General features: G+C 32.0%; 2 protein-coding genes across 5 annotated transcripts; both read left to right on the plus strand.

Moving 5' to 3' along the window:
• Positions 1-175: 175 nt before the first annotated feature.
• Positions 176-6,066, plus strand: LOC143046134 (uncharacterized). The gene is made up of 3 exons (XM_076219138.1): positions 176-3,347; positions 4,039-4,189; positions 4,729-6,066. The coding sequence occupies exons 1-3, from the start codon at positions 1,998-2,000 to the stop codon at positions 5,289-5,291; spliced, it is 2,064 nt and encodes a 687-aa protein (XP_076075253.1). The 5' UTR covers positions 176-1,997; the 3' UTR covers positions 5,292-6,066.
• An 8,390-nt stretch (positions 6,067-14,456) lies between these two features.
• Positions 14,457-26,677, plus strand: LOC143046133 (sphingomyelin synthase-related protein 1-like). Of its 4 annotated transcripts, none has more exons than XM_076219135.1 (5): positions 14,457-14,589; positions 17,607-18,270; positions 19,008-19,125; positions 20,463-20,613; positions 21,293-26,677. In XM_076219135.1, exons 2-5 carry the CDS (start codon positions 17,609-17,611, stop codon positions 21,649-21,651), a joined length of 1,290 nt encoding a protein of 429 aa, XP_076075250.1. In that variant the 5' UTR covers positions 14,457-14,589; positions 17,607-17,608; the 3' UTR covers positions 21,652-26,677. The 4 variants fall into 4 exon arrangements, with proteins under 4 accessions (XP_076075250.1, XP_076075251.1, XP_076075249.1 ...); XM_076219136.1 differs by having other exon boundaries at positions 14,473-14,631; XM_076219134.1 differs by having other exon boundaries at positions 14,498-14,545.
• Positions 26,678-26,891: the final 214 nt, after the last annotated feature.

Here is a 26,891-nt window from a genome sequence, read left to right on the forward strand (position 1 = left end):
TTAATTGGCGTTTATTAGGACGCCTGCCGCTTTCCCGTTTACCTGTGAAGTCGTTGAGTGTCATCTGTTTTTTGTTTGTTTATGTTTATGTGTAATAAAGTAAAATAAATAATATTTTGAAAAATTTCGGGACATAGTGTTTAAAAATTACGGGAGAAAATTGGAAAAGAAAGGAGTATGGCCACGAAGTGCCTATATTGGCCCTATGAAATAACAAAAACATAAATATTAACCAGGTTGATCCTTTATAGCTAAAACATATCTACCAATATTGTTGCTTGTTATTATTTGAAAAAAAATTATTTTGATGACGTCACTAATGTGACGTAACACCCGACATCAAACCGAAACGCTCAAAACATCAAAATTCTCGACGAATTTCACACTTCTTTGTCCAATTTCGCATTGGCCGCAGGCCTCGACCAAAGTAATTCTTATCTCATTTTCATTGTTTGACAATTTGAAATCGTTTGCAACAATATTTAGCGTGGTCGAGGCCTGCGGCCACATCGAAAAATAAACTTTTGCAAACAAGCAAATCCGGATTCGACACTGTCATTTCTGAGGTACGATAAATTATGTGGCGAAATGTCTAATACATTTACCACGAACTTACATTAAAATAGAAACAATGTATATAGTTCAGCTTTTTATAATATTTTGAATAAATTTCATCATATTTCTGTTTTTCTTGTGTGTGTTTTGAAATTACATTGCGCATGTTTTTTGCACTTCTTCCAAGCAGAAACATGGATGTACAGGCATTTGCCGGACGGTGACATATTCGATATTTTTTTTACTTTCTCTGACATAGACTGTAAACCATTATGTAAATCGTGCAACTGAAGTATGCTTTTCTTGGAGATTACGTATTAAGGTAAGTCAAAATTAATTTACGGATTTAAAATAAATAGCAAAAAGTGGAATAAAAAGTTCCGTAGATTTGTCAACTGCCGACAGAGTTTTTTTCCCCGTAGTAACAACTGTTTTTATTCAAACAGGACAAATTAATGGAAAATAAAAATAACTAGTAAATAATAAATTAATTGGGACTTAATTCTAACGTTATTGTATACTTGAAAAGGATTTTGAAATGTATTTTTTAAGCCCGGCTTGGTCAGCTTTGTTATGAAAAAAAATGGGCAACTTTCGATTAAAGGCGAATTTATTCTACGAAAACCGTCTTAAAAATAGATTTATTCACTACACTAAAGCAGTAATACATCTTTACTCATATTATTAAACACAAAAAAGGAAATGTCAAACAAAAGCAGACGACTAGCTTCAGTACCAAGTTTAATTTATATACCACTTATTTACCTTATTAAATACGTTTGACGACGTGGAGTAGTGGTTACAGCGTTAGGCTGGAGATGTTATACATTAAACAGAAAGGGTTCGCGGCTGCAATTTTTTTTTTTTTTTTTTATTATTTTCTTTTTAATATTATTAAACCTACATATAATGCGCTACTATCATTCTGGTGATTGTTTGAATTGATTCACTGATATACTTTTTTTCATGATTTACTGATTAATTGATAACATTTTTCTGAAACGTTTATTTTTGGCCTTTGATTTTTTTTAAAGAAGATATGGTTATCCAACGAATCATTTATATATAAATATAGAAATTTCCTTTCTGATGTGTAATAGAAATAAAACAAGCTAAGATACCTGCATACTACATTTGTAATTCAGTCTCCCATAAGTGATCAAATATGATATGATCAAAATATGGTTAATGCATATGGTTACTGTTTGTAGTGTAGTAGGTCAGTGAGTTAGGACTAAAAACTACATATTTTATTTCATATTGTCAGTTCAAATTTCATCCCTGAACACGCATTTTTATACACAATAATTAATAAGATGTTTGATTTGTTGCTTTGTTTCGTTGTGATGGGTTGCTGTTCATTATCACATGCATCAAATCTCCGGCTCTAAACTGGAATCGTGGTTCTTGTATTTATATTAATTTCTTTATTTCACTTCAGAATGCCTGGAAGCGGTCCAAAGTCTCACCCTTGCGTTCTATGCAACAAAAGGACTAAACCACACGAAAGAAGATCAATCAATAAATCTGTAGCAAAGTATTTGAAGAAGAATTTTTTGATTACACATAAACAAGAAGATAAGATATGCAATACATGTAGACACAAATACTATGTTAAGGAAACCAGACCATCTCCTGTTGTACAACATTTATTATCTGACGATGAAGATTATGTTCCACCAGCAAAACGTAGATCTACAGTTTTATCTAGTCCACCATCAGTATCTCTTTCAATACCTTCTACATCAAAAAGCCATTCATACTGTTTCATATGCAAAAAGCCTGGACCAAAGCTAATTGTTGTTCCGTCGCAAGCAAGATTTTCTACCTTTCTTAAAAAAGAGGTTATAATTCCTGCAGGATGTCGTTGTTGTCCGGGACATTTGACGGAAGATACTTTTACAGAAGATGCAATTAGTAAAATAAACTGTACAAATGATAATGTCATCCTTAACAGATCTACAATTATGGATCTTTTGAAGAAGTTAAGATACACAGCCTTACAAAATGAACAATCAAGAATTGACTTTGATACAGATAACGTTTTATCTGACTCTGACTTTATCAAATTAACCGGTATAAATAAGGACAACTTCAATGATCTTCATTCCTACATCAAAACTTTAGTAAGAAATACACCTACACGAAGCACCAGAACTTCTCTTGGAATTTTCCTTTTTAAATTAAAGTCGGGAATTTCAAATAAAGTGCTATCTACAATTTTCAACATATCAAGATCAAGTTTACGCCGAGCCATTTCATGTGTCAGACAAGCTTTAGTTCAGAATTTCGTACCTCAAAATTTGGGTTTTAAACACATCAGCCATGATGATGTCGTTAATCAGCACACACGACCACTAGCTCAGACTTTATTTGGGGATGGAACAAACACACAGGCTATATTAGTGCTGGATGGCACGTACATCTATATCCAGAAAAGTGGAAACTTTCATTTTCAAAGAAGGTCATATAGCTTACATAAGGGACGACCGCTGGTTAAACCAATGGTAGTTGTTACTACTACAGGGTACTTTGTGACTGTTTTGGGACCATACTTTGCCGACTGCAAAAATAATGATGCGGCAATCCTCAAACATATGTTAAACACAAATGTAGAAGATATCAAAGAATGGGTGCAAGACAATGATGTGTTTGTAGTTGATAGAGGATTCAGGGACTCATTGGAGCTTCTTGATGATTTGGGGATAAAGTCACAGATGCCAAGTTTTTTAACGAAAGGTCAAAAACAGATGACAACAGATGAAGCCAATGCAAGCAGATTAGTTACTAAGGTTTGTACCCCTACAACCAAAATAGTGTAGTATAATTCTCAAAACTAATTTTGAAACTGCGTCACTTTATATAGTATCATGCTAAGATATTTTTATTTTCTTATTCGAACAAAGCACACCCAACTGAAATATGCTTATATTTACTGTTAAAACTACCGTATGAATATTGTGACACTAATAAAAATAAAGAAAAGTAACTTATAGAACTGCATAATTTTTGTTTTTCCGTATTAACAGTTTTTTTTACTCATAAACATCAATTAAACAAAAAAAAAAAGCTCACCTTCCATAAATGTTGTTCATTCTGCACACGTAATGGTATTGCTGTTACATTTCGCAAAAGTGACCATATGCATTTATATAACATAATTAATATTGCCATACAGAGTTTTATTTGCAGCCAGTAATGAATTTCAGACATTTTGTTTAGAGCTGTTTTCTCAATGCATGTAGTGAAAAGGTTTGGTTGGCTTTCTTGCTTTTTTTTTATAAATGTTTGCTGAAGCATCCAATTTCAAGTGACCAATAGCATTATATTAGCTGAAACCCTACCTATCTTTTAATTGCAATAGTAAAACTTTATTACAATGTTTGAGCAGATAGCTATATAAACAAAGCAAGCAAGCTAACCAAACCTTTACTTTACATGCTTTAGAAAAATAGCTCTAAATTACTCTTTTTCTCATTCTAGGTCCGATGGGTAGTAGAGTCTGCTAATGCAAGAATCAAGAGATGGAAGTATCTGAGCCATGTTTTACCAAATAAACAAGTTCCATATATCGGAGATTATGTTTGCATTGTATGTGGAATATCAAATAAATATTTGCCGCCGTTGTCTCCAGGTAAACACTCTTACTATTAAGATAGCTCGTAGTGGTAACTGTGATTAGTAATGTATATGTATATAATCAAATCATAAATAGTGATCAAAAAGAATTTGCGATATTTTAAAGACATTTTTTTCACTAGGAAATTCACACTGAGAGAGCTGCCTTATTCCAATTAGTTAAAAAAAAATATTTTTATGAAAATGTATGTAAAAAAATCCTTCTCTTAAAAGTAATAATCACTTTTCCCTAACTATTCAATAGATAGCAAATTAAACAAACAAGCAATTTAAAAAAAATTTATAAGACAAATGAAAAATAATACCACATGATAATATAAAACTATTGTTCTTTTGTATATAGATATAGGAAGATGTGGTATGAGTGCCAATGAGACAATGCTCCATACTGTGGTATTTTTTTTATTTGGTAAACTTGTAAAAAGTTGTCTCATTGGAAATCACATCACCGTTTTTGTTATATTTGATTAAAACATTGTTATAAAACTATATACATGTACTAGTATAATGATTGAAATTTTCTTGCTTAAAAAGGATGTGATAATGAAGAAGCATTGGCAGCAAAAATGCTCTATCTGTCTAAAAGAGTAAATACACTGAAACAGAGGGTAGAAGAAGAAAATTTGGAGAGGCGTAAAACAATTTGGAAAGAGCCTGATAATATTTTAGATGATTTTCCACTTCTTGATGAAGAAGATCTTAGAAACATAACGTGCGGTGTCTATCAAATAAAGCTTAGCACTAGTTACATTCAGGAACATCTAGAAGGCAATTGTCAAATTCTTGTTCATAAAGAGGATGACCATTTGATACGTGTGAAACTTCAGAGCCGTCATGTTTCTTCAAAAACCTACATCTTGTGGATAGAATACACATCTGCTGAAATTACTGCATGGTACTGTAAATGCAGAGCAGGAGCTCGTGTCGTTGGAGTATGTGCCCATATTGCCTCAATACTCTGGTATCTTGGTTATGCAAGGCATAATCAGGATATATCTTATGGAGTCCAGAATTGGGGAGCATATCTAGAAGATGCAGCATCTATTCCACAAGCCGTAGACGAAAGTGACAGTGAGGAGAGTGTCATTGAAGAATAGAATACTGTATCAATCCTTGTTAGGTCTCTGTCTCCTTGACTTTATCTTAGTATTCCACACACACTATTTGAACACATTGTACTGGATTTTTAATTTTCAAGTAAGCAAGGTTTTTCAAAAATTCTAAAGTATTTTATTGTTGAATATAACATATTCATCAGACATTTTCAAGAAGACAAACTATAGAATAAAATAATAGATTATGTATATTGATTGTACTTATTCATAGTTTTGATTAATACATAACTTTAATTGACCTAGCTTACATTATCATCAACTCTATAGTTAAAACAAGTAAAGCCGAAAAATAAACTTATCCGCTTTTGACAACTAGAAGTGAGAATTTTGTCAATTTTAATTTTTAAATATTTTTTTTAAGAACAATTACAAGATAAAAACCTTGGGGAAAATATTAAACGTATCCACTGAACAATTGAAATATATTCTTATTAATTTAAGAGTTGTACATATTTTTACGCACTTAAGGTACAATTATAGAGACAGCATAAATTATAAATATTTTTTAGGTGTCAGTAGTCGTTCGTGTATAAATAGCAGTTTTAAAATGAAACTATCGATCATACATTTTATTCTGAATGTTGATTTTAGAGTCGCCAGGTAAATCTGCCAGAACGAGCGTGGTGTTTATGGGTGCAAGTGTGGTACATTTGTGTATTATGTGTTATATGATTATATCATATGGAATTATATGTAATGTCTATACGAATTGCTTTCATTCTTTATTTTTCCAGGAAATAAACTCTTTTCAGTTTCAGCGTATTCACGGCTTTTCTATTCATACTAATGTAAGAGATGGCAGGGCATGATTACCAATGAGACAACTATCGTAAAACTTTTATTAAAGATTTTAAATCGTCTATACTCCGCTCGCTAAGATATTTTACAGCTTTCTTTGAATGTGCCTTCTGCTAAATATTAGACTAATATGCTCTAATATGTTTGGAAACTGTTTATAACTTTGAATTTAATCTATGCTATGGAATTTTGTTTGTCTGCAATTTCTATTTCGTGAATATCAAAGCCGAAAACGAGTGCAATTGTACTTAATGTAGTTGGAGCATTGTTTGTCACTTTAGTCTGTCTTTTAGTAAGTTTCTGTAAATAAATATATATATAAAGAAGGAACTATGTGTATGGAGTTCAAGAAATACTTTGCAAAACAATTCTTGTGGTAAAATGATTATATTAGTATAAGAACGTCAAGTAAAATCAGTTTGACGTTACGCACAAATTGTTAAAATAGGATTTCACCATGGTCTTTTCTGACGCTCAGTAAAATTAAACAAACAGAGTTACAAGCCTGATGGTTATCAATTTATACAGTACCCTAGTAAGGGGTCATTCTGCAGTAATTTCGTCAGTTTCTGAGACGGGGCCGTTTTTTACCCTTTGTGGCCCTACTCCTTTGAAAATACTGCTTGCAAATAGCCAAAATGAAATGTTTGATAAAGAAGGAACGAGGTCCTTCAAGTCCCTGGAAGCTGTTAAGAACTTAGAAGAAGTTTATATGCAGAAATATATTTTTTTGTCGATTGAGAATAATTTCCAGAAACAGGCTGGCGTAATGGCATTAATTGCCAAAACAGTATATCATACAATGGTGACACTACATAATTTATTCTCTTTAGCTTTTTTTCGGGAGAATATAGATAAACAACCTAAACCATATGAATGTCATGTAAGACGGAGCTTTTTGAAAAGTTGTTGCTGGTCATAATACATAGTCGTAATGAATGATATTATACGATGTATTCAATAAAAAATAAACATCAATGGCTTCATAAATGTTATGTTTTCAATATTGTATAAATAATCTGACCGTTAAACCTTGGTACAGTATATATACGTTCCTTATTCAAACCATAATAAAAATAAGTTCCCATAAAATCAAACAGCTACAGATCGTCATATGGAATTAAAATCTTAGCAAAAAAGCCGCAGTCACTTATAAGATATATACAATGTCTTTACTCTGACTGTTGCATTTTGAACAAACGAGTGAAAGTCCAGCACAATGTAGAACAAAATAGTTTCAACATTCATATATCATTATCATGATCTTGACCTGCATGGATATTTAACCTGAGACAAAACATGAAATTAAAACTGTTCAGGAAAAACGAAGTCCATCTAGTAGTAAAATACGGAAAAATGAAAATAAATATTTGCAAAATTTTGCCCTGGATACTGTATTTTGGACATAAAGAAGCTCCCAATTTCCCGAAATTCCATTATGTTTGACAACGATTTTGATGTAAAACAAAACTGTAACCACAGACTGAACCTAAATGCTGAATTAGTCGGCGTGAATGCTGACGACGGAACCTAGCATCGCTAAGTATCGCTTTCGCGAATCTTGTCAAAAAGAAGGATGTATGTCAAAAGATCCAAGTAGGCAGCTATTTCACTCATAAATCTTAAAGACCTCCTTGCTTTCGACAAGACGACAATAATTGTTTTCTTTTTGTCTAGGGGGTGGGGTCTTTTTTCTATAGTATAGCAAAATAAAAAATCGCATTTAGTATCATTTTTCTACCTAATAACGTGGATTTTCTGACACAGAAATAAATATACGACAGAACTGTTCATTAAAAGTATGTAATCAAATGCAGAATTTTTTCTGTTTAAGATCTTAATAAATCTCATTGAAATTCTGTATACAATATTATGTATGCTTCACAATATATCAAAATAAAATGCTGAACGACTCAGATCCCCCTCCTTTCAAAAATTGTCAATATCCGATGCATTTGAATTAAGCACAACAAATGTATGTAAATACACGGATGCAATCAGAGCTAGCATTTTGAACATATATTTTAATGGTACCTAACTGTCAGAACATGATTACGATTATTAAGGGTATATTAATTGTCTCTAACTGTCGCCTGGTGAGATTTATAGTTTAAGGTAACACTTTATGATACCATATGGCCTAGGTGTTGATTGACTTTTATTTTTATGACCTAAGATCAGTTCCTCAGATATGGTAATGAAATAGCACCCGTACCTTCTTGAATATACAGACAATCTGCTAAGTGAACATCACAGCATGAATCTGTCCATTTTTGCGTGAAGGTAACACTCAAATAAAGGCAACAGTAGTATACCGCTGTTCAAAACTCATAAATCCATGGACAAAAAACAAAATCGGGGTAACAAACTAAAACCGAGGGAAACGCATTAAATATAAGAGGAGAACAACGACTCAACACCGAAACGCAACACACACAGAAACGGACCAAGCAACAGACAAAACACCACGAGAATAACAAATATAACATCAAAACCAAATACATGAATTTGGGATAGACAAGTACCGTGCCACGTCTTATCTCAAAAATAAGAGAAAACACAAACGACTCAACGTTAAAATGCAACACACACAGAAACGAACAATATTATAACAATGGCCATCTTCCTGACTTGGTACAGGACACTTTTAAAGGGGAATAAAAGTGGTGGGTTGAACCTGGTTTTATGGCATGCCAAACCTCGCACTTTAATGGCAAAGTTAAATATAACATTGAAATGACAACATAATATTACAGGACTACAATACAAATAAAAAGGAGACCATATTAGACAAAGAAAAGCATGATTAATAGATAACAAAAAGCATCAGGTTTAAAATTCAATACGCCAAAAACGCGTCTTGTCCACACAAGACTCACTAGTGACGCCCAGATATAAAAGATCGAAAGTGAAAAAAGTACAAAGTTGTACAGCACTGAAGATCAAAAGTTGAAAAGGTTTTGCCAAATACGGCATTGTTTGTATGCCCGGGATAAGAACATTCTTATTATATAGAACAATTCATGCTATTGCAAACAGTAAATTTTAACAAATGAATATACATAATGAAACTGAAGTATTAACTAATTACAGAAAACTAAACCCGAATACATAACGCCCAAAGTCAGGTGACATATATAAAACCGTTCCTTTTGTAATTAAGATTAATTAACATAACGGTCAAAATAGTCTGTTTTAATATGTCAGTGGAATCTTCAGCTTTAGAAGATTGTAACAAACTTTGTATTTATAAACGATATAAAGTAGTATTTGGTTTTGAAAGATGTCTGCTCTATGGTCGGGTTATTGTCGCTTAGACACATTCCCCATTTCCTTTCTCAATTTTATTAGATTTTCATTGTAATGTATCTATATTAACAAAATTGCGTAGCAGCAGACTTAGATTAAATGTTGAAGTTGGTCGTTATCTGAATACTCAAAGAGAAAATAGAATTTGTATATGTTGCAATATGAATGTTTTGGAGGACGAATATCAGTTTGTTTTATCATGTCCAACGTATATCTGTGCGTATAGAATTTTATATTTATTCTACTATTCTTGGCCAAATCGGCACAAGTAAGATAATTTATTCTAAATCTCTGACAGCAAAACTATGCATTTATTCAAATGCAGCCGCTTGGAAAATTAGATCACATATAATGTCATAATATTATTGTATACTCTGTAACTTCTGTTCTCTGCTGCCTTTTGTTTGTCATATGTTGTATATATTTTCGTTTGCCATAGCATGTGAAAATAAAGTATGCATTAATCTGACTACAGTAATAACGATGCCGATCTTATAAATCAATAAACTGATAATGCCCCCAGTTTATCAAATCTCGTATCTAATTAGGGACGACATCAAAAGTTCAATGAAGGATAAAAAACTTAATTCACATAGTTTTTTCACTGACCCCCCACCCCCTCTTAACTTAATTTGGGAAAAATCGATTAACCCATATGGATATATGTAAAAATCAATGTCGGATAAGCAAATCTTGCAGCAGTTCAACCCCCCACCCCCAAACTATTTGAATTAAGTTTTTTATCTTACATTGATCTTTTGATAACTCGAATAATTCTGCGCCCTCTAGCGGCCTATAGCCTATCGAGGCTAATGTAGCAATCGGAGATTAGACGGAGATCAGCGGAATATAACGACTGACATTATTCGGGCTAATCTTTTGATGTCGTCCCTTAGTCGAAAACCCAAAATCACGATCGATCTTGCACATGCGCATTGTTTCCCTGAACTAGAGTATTCAAGGCTTACTTAAGTTTCTTTTCTTTGATTTTACTGTAGGCTGTGTTAATTATAGTAACTGAGCGGTATACATTTTGGCATCTCAAGTCCAACGACCATTCCCGTTTTAGTTATCTGAAATCAGTTGTATTTTTGATATATACAACATACATTATTTCATATTGTATTAAGTCAATTCTTTAGTTCAAAAACCTATTTTTTTTAACTAGACTCGAATACAGTATCGAACTGAAACTTGAAATTGAACTCTTACATACTTCGAAGACTCCGTAACAGCCAATGAGAATTGAAAGGATAACAGAAATGACGCCAAATATCAAACTGATTCCAATACATTTTCAAATCATACATTATGCTAAAAAAAAAGTTTTTTTATAATGAATTTCGTTTTTATTTTCACATGAATAAACAGTAAAGCTACACCTTGGGACAGTAGATCTAACAATATATATGTTCCTGGTTACACTGACACATTTTATGCATAATAGTCATAATAAATGAACAGAAGATAAACAACAAACCAAATAGACACAACTGAAAATAGTTTGGTACATTGCAGAATATGATTGAAAGACAAATTAAGGCTGCTTGGTTAGAGAATACATACAATGTATATGGCGTCTGTTGTTTAATAATCATTGTTTTTATGACAATAAAGGAGCCCAGATGTTCCAGCAGTTCTCTGCCCTACTGAGTATTTTGTTCTTATAAAAACTATGTTTTCTATTAATAACTTTTCTTTTAAATACTGTTTTAGTGTTATCATATTGGTTTGTTCCAATGATAATTTGATTCTATCGATGTAGAATTTTGTTAACAAAATTATTAAGTCTCTTATGTTATGCTATCTTTTTTCGGTTTTTGTTATTCGTATTCTAATCTATTGGTATTCTAATAAGGGGCCGATGTTGAACTTACTGCAAGGACTGCAGAAACTATGCTTGGATTCTGCCGTGTCTTAAAGACAATACTGTGATTTTGAGATAAAGCTGACAAACAAGTGTTCTTTTGAATCTGGTTTGTCAAGTATCAGTGAATGGATTTTGAAAGCAGGAATGTATATACAATATTCCTTTTATTTCATTACTCTTAAATCATTCAATCTTTGATATTTCCTATCATGAAAAAATGGAAACAAGAAGACGAAGGCGAAAACGCGATAGGGCGAAAGGCATGTGTTAACCATAAATTCAATATTCACCAAAAGTGATCTGATGATATAAAAATAAGAAGATGTGGTATGATTGCCAATGAGACAAATCTTCACAAGAGACCAAATGTCATAAAAATTAACAAGCAAAAATTCACTTGGAAAAAAGACTTAGATTTATTTAAGTTCGACTGGGAGACCAATAAAAGTGAGTATGGAAATCGGGAATGTCAGTGTTAAAGTTACAACAACCCGACCAAAGCAGAAAGCAGCCCAGGGCCACAGTAATGGGTTTTGAACACAACGAAAAAAAATCCTCACCTGGAGTCGGGTTTTAGCTTAACAAACTTAAATTTTATAAAAAAAAAAAAAAAAAATACATGCAAGACAAACAAACGCCAGAGGCTCCTGACTAAATGCCACGGGGTTAAACATGTTTTGTGAGATCTCAACCCTCTAGCCAATAAAAAAAACCCACACGAGATGTATATTAAAGAGATTTGTCCTGTTGAACTAATTTTAAATAAAGCTAGAACTAACAATGAACACTGCCCTTTCCTCGATCTTGTGATATCTGTACCATTAACGGAAAGCTTAATACCAAAATTGGTGATACAATCATTTTTCATTTCCTATTGTTAATTATCCATTTTTAGATGGTGACGTTCCCTTGTCACCATCTTATGGTGTTTATATATCTCAACTTGTTCGATTTGCTCGTGTATGTAACACCGTATTAGATTTTAGTGAAAGAAATCTATGTATTACTGAAAAATTATTACACTACAGGGGCGGATCCAGTCATTTTAAAAAGAGGGGTTGTCAACCCTGAGTAAAGGGGGTGGGGTTCCAACTACATGCTCCCATTCAAATGCTTTGATCGTCCAAAAAAAAAAGGGGGGATTCCAACCTTCATCAGAAATAATCACATTTATTCTAAAACCAGCTGTTTGCATGATACGGTTTATGTTATTCTCATATATTTTATAATGGTATGATATACATGTATACTAAACCTCTTACGGGAGGGATTGCGCCTGATATCCATATGATGAAGACATACTCTTTCGATAAGTTTAAAGGAGGGATTGAGCTGGCGTGTCTGTAACTTGTAGTAATTTTTTTTTTATTAATTTGTGTATATCATTGTCATTTTTTTTTTTTTAAAGTTTAATTTGTTACCTATTCTGACATCGGACTTCTTTTAAGTTTACTTTTACTGTGCCTATTGTCATGAAAATAGAGGATGGAAATGGGGAATATTATATCTTTACAATTTATACATATCTAAAAAAATATTACGCAAAGTCTATATCATATAGTCAGTTATAAAAGCCTAAGGGCTTGTTTCTTAGTATGGATAGTAAAAATGGGTATTTTCTCTGAGTCGTTTAAATCACTCGAAACTAGGTGAGACATGTACAGAAGTGATAGATATGCATTATAAATATAGAAAATTGAATGATTTAATCAACAATTTTTTTTATTTTTTTATCTGTACCATATACCCAAGAGCCTGTGGTTATAGACATATAAATTTTGATGCCTACATAAGAGTACTACAATTATTCATTACTAATGCGAGGCAGGTGCATTTGATGAATCTCAACGTAATTTTAAGAAGTTGATTTTGCATGCCTGTTTTACTTATTATCATATTTTTCGGTAATCAGGTATACAAATTAGCGGGAAATCGGAAATCCAATGCTCCTCTGATATATATAAGTTTGTGAGAAATTAATAAACATTCAGTGTTGGATAGTCCGTTTCACGATTGCATCAAAAATGCGCATACGAATTCCTGGACTGAAATAGTTTATTTAGAGTAGTTTCATCGGCAATTATCGCATTTACTTCATTACACCCAGTGGCGGATCCAGGGGGGGTTCCGGGGGTAGGAACCCCCCTTTTGTTTGGCCGATCAATGCATTTGAATGGGAGCATATAGTTGGAACCCCCCCCCCTTTACTCTGGGTTGGGGACCCCCCCCCTTTTTAAAATGGCTGGATCCGCCACTGACACCACATCTTCTTTAGTGGAAGGACCTGCTATTATTGTTCCAATTTTATTTTTGTTTTATTTTTTTTTACTTTGTGGGAAATCTGATGCTCCTGAAGATCCCTGAATATAAATGTGCGGTATAGTCAGTTTCACGATTGCACTAAAAATGAGTTACGAATTCCTGGAAACAGTTAAAAACTTCGAAAGTCCATTGAAAGTCGTGCAGGAATCTTCTACATAATTATTGTTAAAATCTTAGTTTTCCTTGGTTTTTTTTATTGAAAATATTTTCATTAATTTATAGTCTTTCTTCAAAATGTTGGAAATTCACGAGAGACGCACCTGCCTTATTCTGAAGAACCATAGTCGCCTGGTGATTTCATAATCAGTATAGAGAAAAACGGGCCCGCTACTACAAAAATATTTGATTTCCCCCATTTTTTCGCTATAATTATGAAATCTTCAGGCGACTGTGGAAGAACACAGTTTGCCATGATAACTTTATTTCAAGGCATTAAATCACAGGCACTTGTCTCAAATTGCCTATATACCTTAATATAACACTTGTTATATTAAGGTATATAGGCAATTTTTTGTTGAGACAAGTGCCTGTGCATTAAATGTGCTGTCACAGGTTTTTTTGTACGAGTTCTTTAAATATGTGAACATTCATTTAGAAAGTGCATATGAAATGGCATTAAAAAATGCACAATTTAATAGTCGTATTTAAAAAATACATGAAATTGGTGAGAAACTTGGCATTCTTAAATTTTTACTAAGGTCATCAAATTTTCAATTACAAATCCATGGATTTTTCTTACTAATAATAGTGATATGTTGTTTTAAAATACATATATATCCGTTTTAATGATGTAAAATTGATAGTCAAACTCAATTTGGGTCATAGCACGGGGTTTGAAGTATTTAATTTATATTTTAAGAAAGAGAAGATAACTCCAAAAATCCAGAAATCGAAATTGGGTCCGAGGTCCATGTCTGGTTGCTAATGCTTGTTTCAAGTAAATAGCAAAAAACCAATACTTCAAAGAAGTTTAAGATAAAGGTTAACATCTGTATAAAAATAATTACCATCCCTCCTCACATGGTGAGACTCATGAGAACTACATGCATTAAAATTCTCAAATGGGAGTTGGAGAGGACCTACATGCATAGTAGTCCAAATAATAATTTATGACGTCTGGCAAGGCTATTTTATTATTTTTCTTGGACGCCTTCCTAGGTAAAACAATTTAAATAGCCTTGCCAGACGTTATAATTATTTGGACTAGAGAGGACCATTTTAAAGGCATAACTTTAGTTGGTATAACTGGCATAAGGCAGAACAGTTATGATAACTTGGCATAAGCCTTTAAGGATTATGTACCCTTGTGTTGATTCAATGCTAAACATATGGAAATTTTATAAAAAATCCACAGCCTTTCCCCTTGCTCTCATATTTGGCAATTCGGTGACTGAGAGATATAATATTGCATGCAGTGCTAGCATTGATTTCCTTGAAACAAGTTTATTAATTTAGTTATTGGTTGAAACAAATATAAATATGGACCAAATCAAGTACACCTTTTAGGGTGTGCTAGACTTTAGTGACTCAACACCAGGTTTTTTGGAATTTAAAGGTTGTTCAGAACTTTTTGTAAACGCCAGGTAGTTTCATATTCCGGAAACGGTTTTCCGATGTGTGTTTGACATTTAACATTAACTCTCTCTCTTCCTGTTTAACGATTATATAACTTGAGATATTGTTTATTTATTAACTAACATAGTAAAACATGCCAAGTTATATAATCGTTAAACGGGAAGGGCCGTCCCAAAAATGTAAATAAAAACCCCGTTGCTGAGAAAGCTATTCAGGAACTAGAAGATGAAATACTTCATTCGAACCGTCAAGCCCAGTATTAACACCATTAACGCTTTCACCTGTCACAGCTCGACTGAATACACGTATTCGAAATCGAGGATTATCTGCACGAGAAATGTGGACACAGAGAGATCAGTTTTCAAATAACCAAATACCGCTCACCGATCAAAACCTAATTATTGCTCAACACGAACAACGATTAAAGAATCATCCACACAGCGAGAAGACAAAGTGTCCATCAGGCAAATTACCCATGTGTCTGTATCTAGAAATTGGTGACATAGTATATCTACGATGTGACCTCAACAAAACTAAATATCTCATCATCCGATTCAATTAGTCAACTGGATCGCCAGCGCTCACTTCCAAAAAAATTCAATGACTATGTTACATGTATGTACTGAATGAGTATTATGGAGAGATTCCCAAATGTATATAGAACAGTTCATTATTATTTGTGTTTAATTATTGTATTAAAGGGGCAGAATAATCCCCAACACCAGAGGGCAGTCTACCGTTTGAAGGTGTTTATAATTGTATAAAAATAAAGAAGAAAAAAAAGCGATAACGCCAGGTAGTTTCATATTCCAGAAACGGTTTTCCGATGTGTGTTTGACATTTAACATTAACTCTCTCTCTTCCTGTTTAACGATTATATAACTTGGCATGTTTTACTATGTTAGTCAATAAATAGACAATATCTCAAGTCGTACATTTGTGTAGTGATTTTCCTTATTGGCGAAACAATAAACACTAGCATATCATAGAAAAGCAAGTTAGTGACCTATGCTTAAAATTTTATAACAAAAATCTCTGCATTAAAGGCTGTGGGTTTTCTATAAAAATGTTGGTTTATTTGCCACAAAGTCACCTTTTTCAATTAAATGCAATGAAACAGTAAATAATAATGATTTGCACGAAGTTTCCCCTTGGTATATGTACGAAATGGGCTATCTCTATTATTCATAATGTTGAAACCCCCTTTTTTTTTAACGATCAATGCATTTGAATGAGGACCTTTGGTTGGAAACACCCCCCCTTTTTTAAAATGGCTGGATCCGCCCCTAAGGTGCAGGCTGCATAAGGTTAAGCACTGATGCTCAGATCAGCTTTAAACAGATAAGGAACAACCTACCAAATGGGGAGCTACAACGTATTCCCTAAATGAGAAACATTTTAATTGAAAAATTATTTGATATTGTGACAACTTTTTCTTAATTGAGTCTTTTTACTTTACTTTTAAGTTTTCATGGACATAGTCTTGTTACTTCTAAATCTCAGTAGTCAGGTTAGGTCTATACATGTACATCTTTTAGAATGTTTGCTGCATTTTTAAGTATATAGAATGTGTATTTAGAAATAGTAATGTACTTGACCACATGATTTTATCCTTCATTACTGATCCATGAAATGAGGTTTTAGTCAGGTGAACCTTAACTAACAGACATGTAGACATTGCAAGATACCCATTTATCAAATATAGTCATTTTATTACTTATAATAATAGCATTTCGCTTTAAAAAGAAGACTATCTTTTTCAACCACCACAGAACCATGAAAATGAGATGAAGGGCAACCGAAATATGACAGACGAAAAACTTCATGGTATATCAGCATTCAAGGTCTTCTTGTTTCGGATATGTAAAGCTTTATACAAATAGATGCGGGATACTTACCCTTATGTATTACATTCTGTGACTTGTGTCACAGGCAAGACAAAAAAGAATGCATAAATGTTGAGTTGAGTTAAGTACTGGTATCTGTAAGAATCATGCAGGCAGTGGCACATGAGGGATTTTAGATTTGGCTCATTCTCAGTTTATGCATATATATGCAAGAGAACCAATCAGATGTAAATCATACTAATCAAAACTATTCTGCATACTTATTACTTCTCAATTAATATTCTTACACCATGAACATTATACTTGTTATATTATAATGTGATTATGGAGATGCATTAACCTTTTATATATTATTTGATAATGCAGCTTAGCTTCAGTATGCCTATTTTATTTAAAATTAATGAAGTCGTTAATTTTTATTTAAATCAATTCAAGGGGACATATAAGAATCAAAAGATGGTGTATGAATGCCAACTCTCCACTGTAGTTTATTTATACATGATTCAGCTTCTCATTAAACTTCTCTAATTACCCACTTCTAAGAAGGTTATTTTACTGTATACATATCTGTTGTAGTGATGGTTGATCCTGTTACATGGAATTGTAAACAAGTTGGTCAGTGGTTGAAAGAAAATGGTTTTGAAAAATACAAGAAGTTACTCTGCGATGAGCATAAGATCAATGGTGAAGCATTACTGGTTCTGACAGAAAATGACTTGAAACAGCCACCATTACAGTTGACGGTTTTAGGAGATATTAAACGGTTAATGCTTATCATTAGAAAAGTACAATTGCAGAGTAATGGTAACCAAAGCCCTCAACCAAATGGGTCCAGAACATTCCAGAAAACATCAACACCTCTCTCAAGGTCGTACCAACAGTCATCATCTCCACAAAACTATGAACGCTTGGATAGCAGTGACTCCTTGGAAGACAATGATTATGCTGATTTAAATGAAATTTCGCAACAATTGAGACAGGGACATTTCTCCAAAAATTTGGACCCAGAGCTATGGAAGACTGCTTTAAGTTTCGTTTATGTATTTACAGTTTTTTTAATGACTTCCTTTGTAATGGTTATAGTCCATGACAGGGTACCAGATACAGAGAAATACCCTCCATTGCCAGATATATTCTTAGATAATGTACCCTATATATCATGGGCATTTAAAGCATGTGAACTTATTGCATTAGGACTAGGCTTAACATGGATTGTTTTATTATTCTTTCATAAACACAGGTTTGTTAAAAATATGACAGATTTTGGTTTAAGTCAAAACCATATATTTTTTTTTCCATAATTATAAGTTAAGGTCAATGAAGATAGATTGTTAGTCTTTCTGAACAAATGGTTATGTAACACAAACAAAATTTCATCAATTAAAATCTTTAGAAAAACTCATCAAAGTTACAAGACATAAAATTTTGTACTCCAGATCAGCTTTTGGTCTACAAAAGACTCATGAATAGTGTGCAAATTTAAAAGATCCAAAGCAAAATCAAATATAAAGAAGTTGAGTAAAGAACCAACTAAGTTACCTTTTTATTGATGGTCTGAGCTGTCCTCGTGGAGGGTAATAGGGGTGTAGACATATAGAGTTTTTCATACAGCCTTTAACAATGAGAATTACCCATTCTGTCTGACAGTCTGCAAAAATCATGATAAATTCAACTGATACAATCTATTGTTTGAAACATAAATTTAATTTTGAATAGAAAAAAGAAGGACAGAATGATAACATTCTTGACTTTGGACATGTACATTTTAGTGGGGTTAGACAAGTTGTCTCAATCAATACAGCAATAAAAAAATATCAATCAATAATAATGTGTCAAAGAATTTACAGAATGAGAACTCCAAAGTATGTTGAAAAAACTTCCTTTTTCCACTCAAATTTAAAAATTACTTTCAGTGGATCAGTACATGTGTTTTGTGTTTTTAAAGTTAATATAAAAAAGAAGATTGTTGTTTTACAGATTTATATTAATGAGAAGAATGTTTTCCATGATAGGAACCATTTTTATACTACGCTGTATTTGTATGTTAATAACATCATTGTCTGTACCAGGTGCACATCTGAAATGTGAAGGAAAGGTATGTTACTATGGAAATAGAGATATACTTATATCATCGAATGATATCAAAGCATAGAAAACCTTGTATGTTAAAAACATCATTGTCTGTATCAGGTGCACATCTGAAATGTGAAGGAAAGGTATGTTACTATGGAAATAGACTAAAAGAGATATATCATCCAACGATAACAAAACTATATCCTCCGACGATAACAAAACTATATCATTCAACCATAACAAAACTATATCATCTGACGATAACAAAACTATATCATCCGACGATAACAAAACTATATCATCTGACGATAACAAAACTTTATCATCCAACGATAAAAAAACTATATCTAAGGATAACAAAACTATATCATCCAACGATAACAAAACTATATCCAAGGATAACAAAACTATATCATCCAACGATAACAAAACTATATCATCCAACGATAACAAAACTATATCCAAGGATAACAAAACTATATCATCCAACGATAACAAAACTATATCATCCGGCGATAACAAAACTACATCATCCAACAATAACAAAACTGTATCATCCAACTATAACAAAACTATATCCAAGGATAACAAAACTATATCATCCGACAATAACAAAACTATATCATCCGGTGATAACAAAACTACATCATCCAATGATAACAAAATTATATCATCCGACGATAACAAAACTATATCATCTGACGATAACAAAACTATATCATCCGACAATAACAAAACTATATCATCCGACAATAGCAACTATATCATCCAACGATAACAAAACTATATCCAAGGATAACAAAACTATATCCAAGGATAACAAAACTATATCATCCAACGATATATCATCCAATTATAACAAAACTATATCATAGAATACTGAGTAAATACATGTAGAACCTAACCAAATACCTGGGATGAACTCAGGTGCTCCGGAAGGGTAATTAGCTCCTGATTTACCATTTTATGTTCCAATATTTTAAAATGTTTTGAATTCTTTTTCTTGTAAACAATTACAAATTCATAACACTCAAGATTACCTTCTGTTTGCATTTTTGGGGGAATGTAAATTTTATAAAATATCTGAGATAATAATTAAATTTTGGGAATATATTTGTGGTGTAGTTATAAACATAATGAAAAAAGTAAGTTATCATGTAAACTGAATGGAGGAAGTATGCTGGTTATGAGTGTATTTTTGTATTATATATAGAATAAAGCATATTAGATTTTTGGCAATTATTGTAATTGTGTTTGTGACAATAAAATATTTGTATTTGTATTAAAGGTTTTTGAAAGTTTCACCAAATAATCTGCTACGAAATAATTATTTAATGATTTTTATTTTATTTATTTAAGCTGTATGGAGATATATGGACCAAACTACGTAGAACGTTTGAGATCTGGACAGGACTAGGTATGACACTGTCAGGTGTTAGGACTTGTGGAGATTACATGTTTAGTGGACATACAGTCTTTGTTACTATGCTCAACTTTCTCATAACTGAATGTAAGTTATCATTATATTTTTGATTTATTGATAAAGTTACAGGTTGAGTTTGTGTTGTTGTGGTTTAATCTTTTCACTGAATTATTAACACTTATTAAGTTTTTCAGTCTTATTTTGTAGCCAGAGCTCTTCTAGTTTATATTAATTTTGCTGCAAAGCTGCCGTTTTTAAAAGTATTTGCTTTTATAGTCCTCTTGTAAATGCCATTTTGTTTAAGTGAAATAGAGTGCACACAGTTTTTATTCTACAGTTCTTTCAAAATCGTGTAAAATTATGTGTTTGCTTGACTTATGTATTGAAAATTAAGTAAGTTTGATTGAACTTTCCTGAAACAAAACATTTAAATGGAAGTTTAATAGTTAACCCTAGGCCTTTTATTGAGAATTTATTTTTATTCTGCTAAAGGTTACATAACATTACTGGTTTAGGATGAAAGATATTTCGTATGGGAACAGTTGAAAAGAAACAATCTAGATATTGATTCTGACATTTTCTGTAAAATATACAGCAAATGCTTTTTCAGCGCTATCACGCTTTGATATATTTATGTTATTCTTTTCCTTGTGCTTATCTTTATTATACTATTGATTATTTTGTAAAATAACAATAAGTTATCATATGAGGTTTATCTATACATTTGTATGTCAAATATTTGATATCATTTTTTCTGTTTTTTCAGACACACCAAGAAAGATGTATTATCTCCATACTTCAGCATGGGTAGCCAATATGTTTGCACTATTCTTCATTCTAGCAGCCCATGAGCATTACTCCATAGATGTGTTCGTTGCTTTCTACATCACTTCCCGTATGTTTCTATATTACCACACTCTTGCCAACAATCGTTCACTTATGTTACGTGATAAGAAGAGAACACGTATCTGGTTTCCTTTATTCACATTCTTTGAGTCTAGATGTGATGGTATTGTACCTAATGAGTTTGAATGGCCGCTGCCTAGTTGGGAACAAGTTAAACACATGTTTATTGGATTAAAGTCAGACATTGCAGCTAGTTCTAAGAACAAAAAGAAGCTGTGAATAAAGAAAATTTATGTTAGATATAAGTGAAATGTTTGTCAATTTCATTTATATATTAGCTAGTCTTTAATATGTAAAGTTATACTGAAATTTTGACATGCAGACTTATTATGTTTCTCCACTAATCTTTAGAGTCTGTGTATTGTATTTTTTTTTGTATTTGATTTCATTTGAGGTTGATTATGAATGTCAGATTCATAAAAAAGGGCTAAACATGAATTTTCCTGGGTATTTCTCAGAACTCTATAGTACAGTCAATATTTATAAAAATTTGGTCATTTTTGATTCTCCATAAATTTTGATATATTTATTAGTGATATTATTTACAATCTGCCATCTGTGTTTTACAGTGAACTTATACCATTGGCCTTGATGACTTAGTTCTTTTTTTTGTAAAGGGGATCTATAATTTTTGTGTTCTTGTTGTTTTGTAATAATATGTTTACAAAACATTTAGAATATTCACATTTCGCTAAATATTTGAATTTAGGATTAACCTTAACCCAAGAAATCTATAAAATTTGTCTCCCACACCAAGATGGAATCCAGAGAAGTCATACGTTTTTTTCGTAAGTAATTCTTTAGTCCTGTTTAACTTTATGACAGAAATTATAGACACTGTTTAGAATGGCATATCTTAATAAATGTTTGTTTCAAGTGACAGGCATAAAATGAAAGTCTGTAAAATTGTACATTGTACATGACTGAATAAGTAATGGACATATTTTTTTAATTTACTCATGTTCACTTGCAATTGCAAGATCTGTGATAATTTTTTGTATGTGATATTAATTATATCTTAAGAGATAATGTCTGGCCTATTTCACTAGAGTATACAAATACTGAGAAAAATATAATTTAGCCAAATGATATTAACAACTAAATTTAATTTTACCAAGGAAAGTACAAAAATTAGATTGTATATACATTGTATATATTGGAATTGCTAGTTCCTATGTTTGTATTAATATGAATATGACTGAGGATAACATATAAGCCCTTGTCCTTTTGTGCCTCTATTGTGTCGCCTTTCCACATGAAGCAGGATGATTATACTGTAAATCCTTAACAATCCTATTGTATTTTATACCATGACCTGTAACAACTAATTAGATATCCTTTCATAGGAAAACCTGAATCACTTGATAGATTTTTTTTATATATACAATGTAGTCAAAAATGTTATAGATCAAGTATAGGTTTCATTCTAATTGAATGATTTTTGCTAAAGTTGGGTCCTTATGTCATAGAAAATTATTTCAACAATAGATGCCTCAGGGATTTGGTTTGGCCATGAGTTGGTGACCAAATCTTAAACCTAAACTTTAACTTGAAACATGACCCATGATTTTGCCATGTATAAACAGGTAGCCAAGAAAACATATTACATCACACGTTATGGGGGAGCTATACCTCATATCCCTTCTGAGCACCTTCATTTATTTTGGAACCCTTTCGAATGAGTTTTAGAAAAAGAAAAATATAGAATTCAGGACCATTTTTACAGGAGGAAGGTAAAAAACAATTGTAGACTCCAGGATAGTTCATTCAGATCCTCCTCAAATTGTGATGAAGGTTTTAACTTATCAAAATAAAAATCTAATATGAGGGACCATAAAAGGTTAATTTGTACAAATATTCAATGATATGTCTTCTTGCTGGAATACTACCTGTATTTAAGACCACCTGGCCCTATAACTATCACTTGGTGTCATCCGTCATAAACTGTCAACCAACATGGCCTCTAAGGCTGAAAATAGAACATACGGGTAAAATGCAAGTATTGTCTTTTATCTTGTAAACCAAAACCATTTAATGGTGAATTTCCATATTTTTTTGTTTGTGAGTTTTCACACCAAAGGTTCTTTCATTTTATATATTGGTAATGATTTATGATATTGGTTTTGTTCTTGACTATATATGATAAAAGTTATTTTTTCCCCTACATTGACTGTTTAAGATGTTGTTATTGGTGTTAAAAAGTGAACAACACACTTAGCTATATTCATATGCAATGTATATAAATATTATTTTAACCTATGCATTTCTAGATGCTTAATAACTTTTTATATCTATATTACTATATTTTTTTACTCTTGTTTTGCTACATGCAGTTGATGAAAAAATTATGATGTGCTATTGCTAATATGTTATTTTTGCTTATAATTATTTCTAAATGTGATTATGAAAAATAATATTTGTAAAGTAAATAAGATAGATAGTTTACTAGACTGTTCCAGCGGTCTATCGTCTGTTAGTGTTTTACAAAAATTAGGAAATAAGGTTCTTAATATTTTTCTGTTTTCATAGAAAACTTGTATGATTTATGTAAAAATGTGATTTATAGTTTCTGTCTATACAATTATTTGTAACATGACATCGAGATATAAATTCCCAGTGAATCTGTGTTCAGATTGTATATTGAATGTTTAAGGTAGGAATATGACACACAACATGGAATCCTTTTGAACAAGGGAGATAATTATGCAAACACAAGGGAGATAATATGAATGTATACTCTGAAATGTACAGTGATCAAGAATACTATCATGTGATCAAGAGTACAGTCATTTGATCCTCAATACAATCATATGACAAATAGTACAATTATATGATCATGTAGATCTTAGATCATATAATTATATCAATTCAATTCATTCAATAGTATTTTATATTATGATGTATTTAATTAGTAATATTTGTCATAAAAATAAAAAGGGAAATTGGAAATTAGAAGATCAAGAATACTGTTCACAGTTTCACATCAGAATATACTATGATATTATCACGTAAGTATTTCTGTATTGGCCTTGTTATTGGTCCGAGGCTTGCTGTATTGGCCTGAGGCGAAGCCAAAGGCCAATACAGAAATACACGTAATAATATCTTTATTAATTAACTACAGTGTTACAAATTTTTTTAATTTCATTTCAAAAGAGAAATATTTTTACCTTGAAGTGGAACTATCCAAATCTCAGTTTGTTTCTTTTTATTAGATGCAATACATAATGATCTCGTGCTGTTTCCAGGTGTCTTCAGCATTTTCTCATCTGATGAATTTTTCTACCCTTTTCAGTCACTATAAAGTGTTACAACTTAAATTTAGACGCAACACATAAATAGTAATTGGAAAGGTACTGCCATTGCATGTGTTATGCAGAAACTAATTTAAAATCGATGTGAAATTATGAGGTCGTCAAGAAATGAACTTTGTGATAATCTACTCGTTCCCCAAACCTGAAATAGTTCTATCGTCTGCTTTCAAAGTACCTTTTAAATGAATGTGACCGTCTTTCGCCTGAAATGTATGCCATACTGACATTTTCAGCATGTTTAAGATAACTAAATGACAACTGCGTCTTCAAAACAACTGTTTACTTTCACAGGGCTCACACTACTTCAGAATTATAGGGAGAAGTGACTTCTCTTTTTGAAACTGATAGGGAGAAGTGGTGAGATTTGAAAGAGAAGTGCTCATTCGCGCGGTGCGCTACAATGTTTGGATTTTACAATAGTATAAAGGGCCATATGTAAATAATGTTCTTTTTGTATTGTTCAATTCATATCTGAGTAAAAAAATTACAATTAAATTAACATTTTAAATTAAAAGTTGTTTAAATTTTACTAAGGTTCTTGTGAGAAACTACCAACTAAATATCTAGCACTAAAATAAATTTTAAAAATGTAAAGAAATTATAATATATCAATTACAATTTAATTAAAAATTATTTTGTGTATGAAATTCAGTGTTTCTCATAAAAAAATATAAAAGTTATTAAGCTTGGCCATAATATATTGATATTAGTATAATAGTCTCAGAGTTAAGCAATTTTAATCAATAGTTTGAAACAATCCATAAAAAATATAGGGAATTATATACACCAATCAATTAGATGTAACCAAAAGTCTCTTAATGCATGTGGAATGCGTAATTTTCCCTTTTGGGGTCAATATTCTTCTGTCAGCTGTTCCATCCGTGCGTCCGTAGTAATTATTGTAAAAGTACGGATTTCGGTCATAGCTGGTCCGGTTTAGATCCGTAGTTTAGAAATCGGTCAATGGCGGACGAATGCAAGAAAATTTACAAAAATAAACGATGTTTGACAAGTTATTTGGAAAGGAACATAACGTTTTTAATGCAATAAATGGATTAAACATTTACTGGAGGCAACTTTTATCACGTTTAAATGAAGTAACAAACTTATTTTGCCGCCGAAATTTAGGTTGATGTACGTTTTCGAGTAAGAACTTGCGGAAATGCACGAAGTGATAAAAAGTTGTATTTTTATCAAATAACCTGCTTCACATTGCGAAGACAATGCTTCAACCTCTTTTCTAAAGACAATGAATCGTTTATGTCTGAATTTCTTTAATTATCAATAAAAAATTGATGTTTCATCAACTTGGTAAAAATTGAAAATGTCCGATGACGGAAGCGACTGAAAGCGAGTATCGTCAAGAACAGGGCGACTTGTTTTCGCTTTTGGGGGTCGGGGAAAGCGAAGTGACGTTCGGGAAGGCGACTTCTTCGCCCAAGTCGCCTGGTAGCGTGAGCCCTGCTTTCAGTTTGTGTTTATCGTGTCTTTCGATGTAAAATCTAGAGACGTTCCGAAATCCTGCACTTGTGTCAACTCGGCCAATATAGAATAACTCGGCCAATACAGAAAAAAATCTATATTGGTCGAGTTATTCTGTATTGGCCCAGTTTATACATTATATTGCATTGGCAGTTTTCATCATATTAAGTCCAATAACAGTGTAGTTAGTTAATACATTTCTGTATTTGACCAATATATTTTCAACAAACCCATTATTAGTGCTTGTATACCATAGTTAATTTACAAGGTTTTGTTTGTGGACTCTTTTTCTTTAAATCAGTTTTACCGTTATGTGCCATACAATTTGTTGTTAAAAAACAGGTGTTATAGTTTACATGGGTTTAAAAGCACTTTGAAATTATATTTATTTTATCTTGGAATGTGTGTATGAAAGACAGACGATCAAAGCTAATAAAGATAACGCTTAATACTAACTTGCTATTTTTATGCAGTTAAGCTGCATTATGCGAGCACCCTAGATTTGTGTTCTACCCAATAAATGCTGAAATACTTGCCATTGTTATTATCTAGCTCGCTACTATGATATATATAACTAATTGAACACTTTTTTAATACTTTTTATTCTGGATTACAAAAAATATGACCAGAAAAACCTTAAATGATCGTCGATTTATCCAAAAG

This window comes from Mytilus galloprovincialis, chromosome 9 (assembly GCF_965363235.1).
Source record: "Mytilus galloprovincialis chromosome 9, xbMytGall1.hap1.1, whole genome shotgun sequence".
Lineage (NCBI taxonomy): Eukaryota > Metazoa > Mollusca > Bivalvia > Mytilida > Mytilidae > Mytilus > Mytilus galloprovincialis.

Bases quoted from the DNA above. Each gene is read 5' to 3' on its own strand.
- LOC143046134 (XM_076219138.1), top strand. From the start codon at position 1,998: ATGCCTGGAAGCGGTCCAAAGTCTCACCCTTGCGTTCTATGCAACAAA. The intron at 3,348-4,038 runs GTTTGTACCCCT...TTCTCATTCTAG, and splicing joins CAAGCAGATTAGTTACTAAG to GTCCGATGGGTAGTAGAGTC. The intron at 4,190-4,728 runs GTAAACACTCTT...TTGCTTAAAAAG, and splicing joins TTTGCCGCCGTTGTCTCCAG to GATGTGATAATGAAGAAGCA.
- LOC143046133 (XM_076219134.1), top strand. The intron at 18,271-19,007 runs GTTTGTTAAAAA...GTTGTTTTACAG, and splicing joins TTATTCTTTCATAAACACAG to ATTTATATTAATGAGAAGAA. The intron at 19,126-20,462 runs GTATGTTACTAT...TATTTATTTAAG, and splicing joins ATCTGAAATGTGAAGGAAAG to CTGTATGGAGATATATGGAC.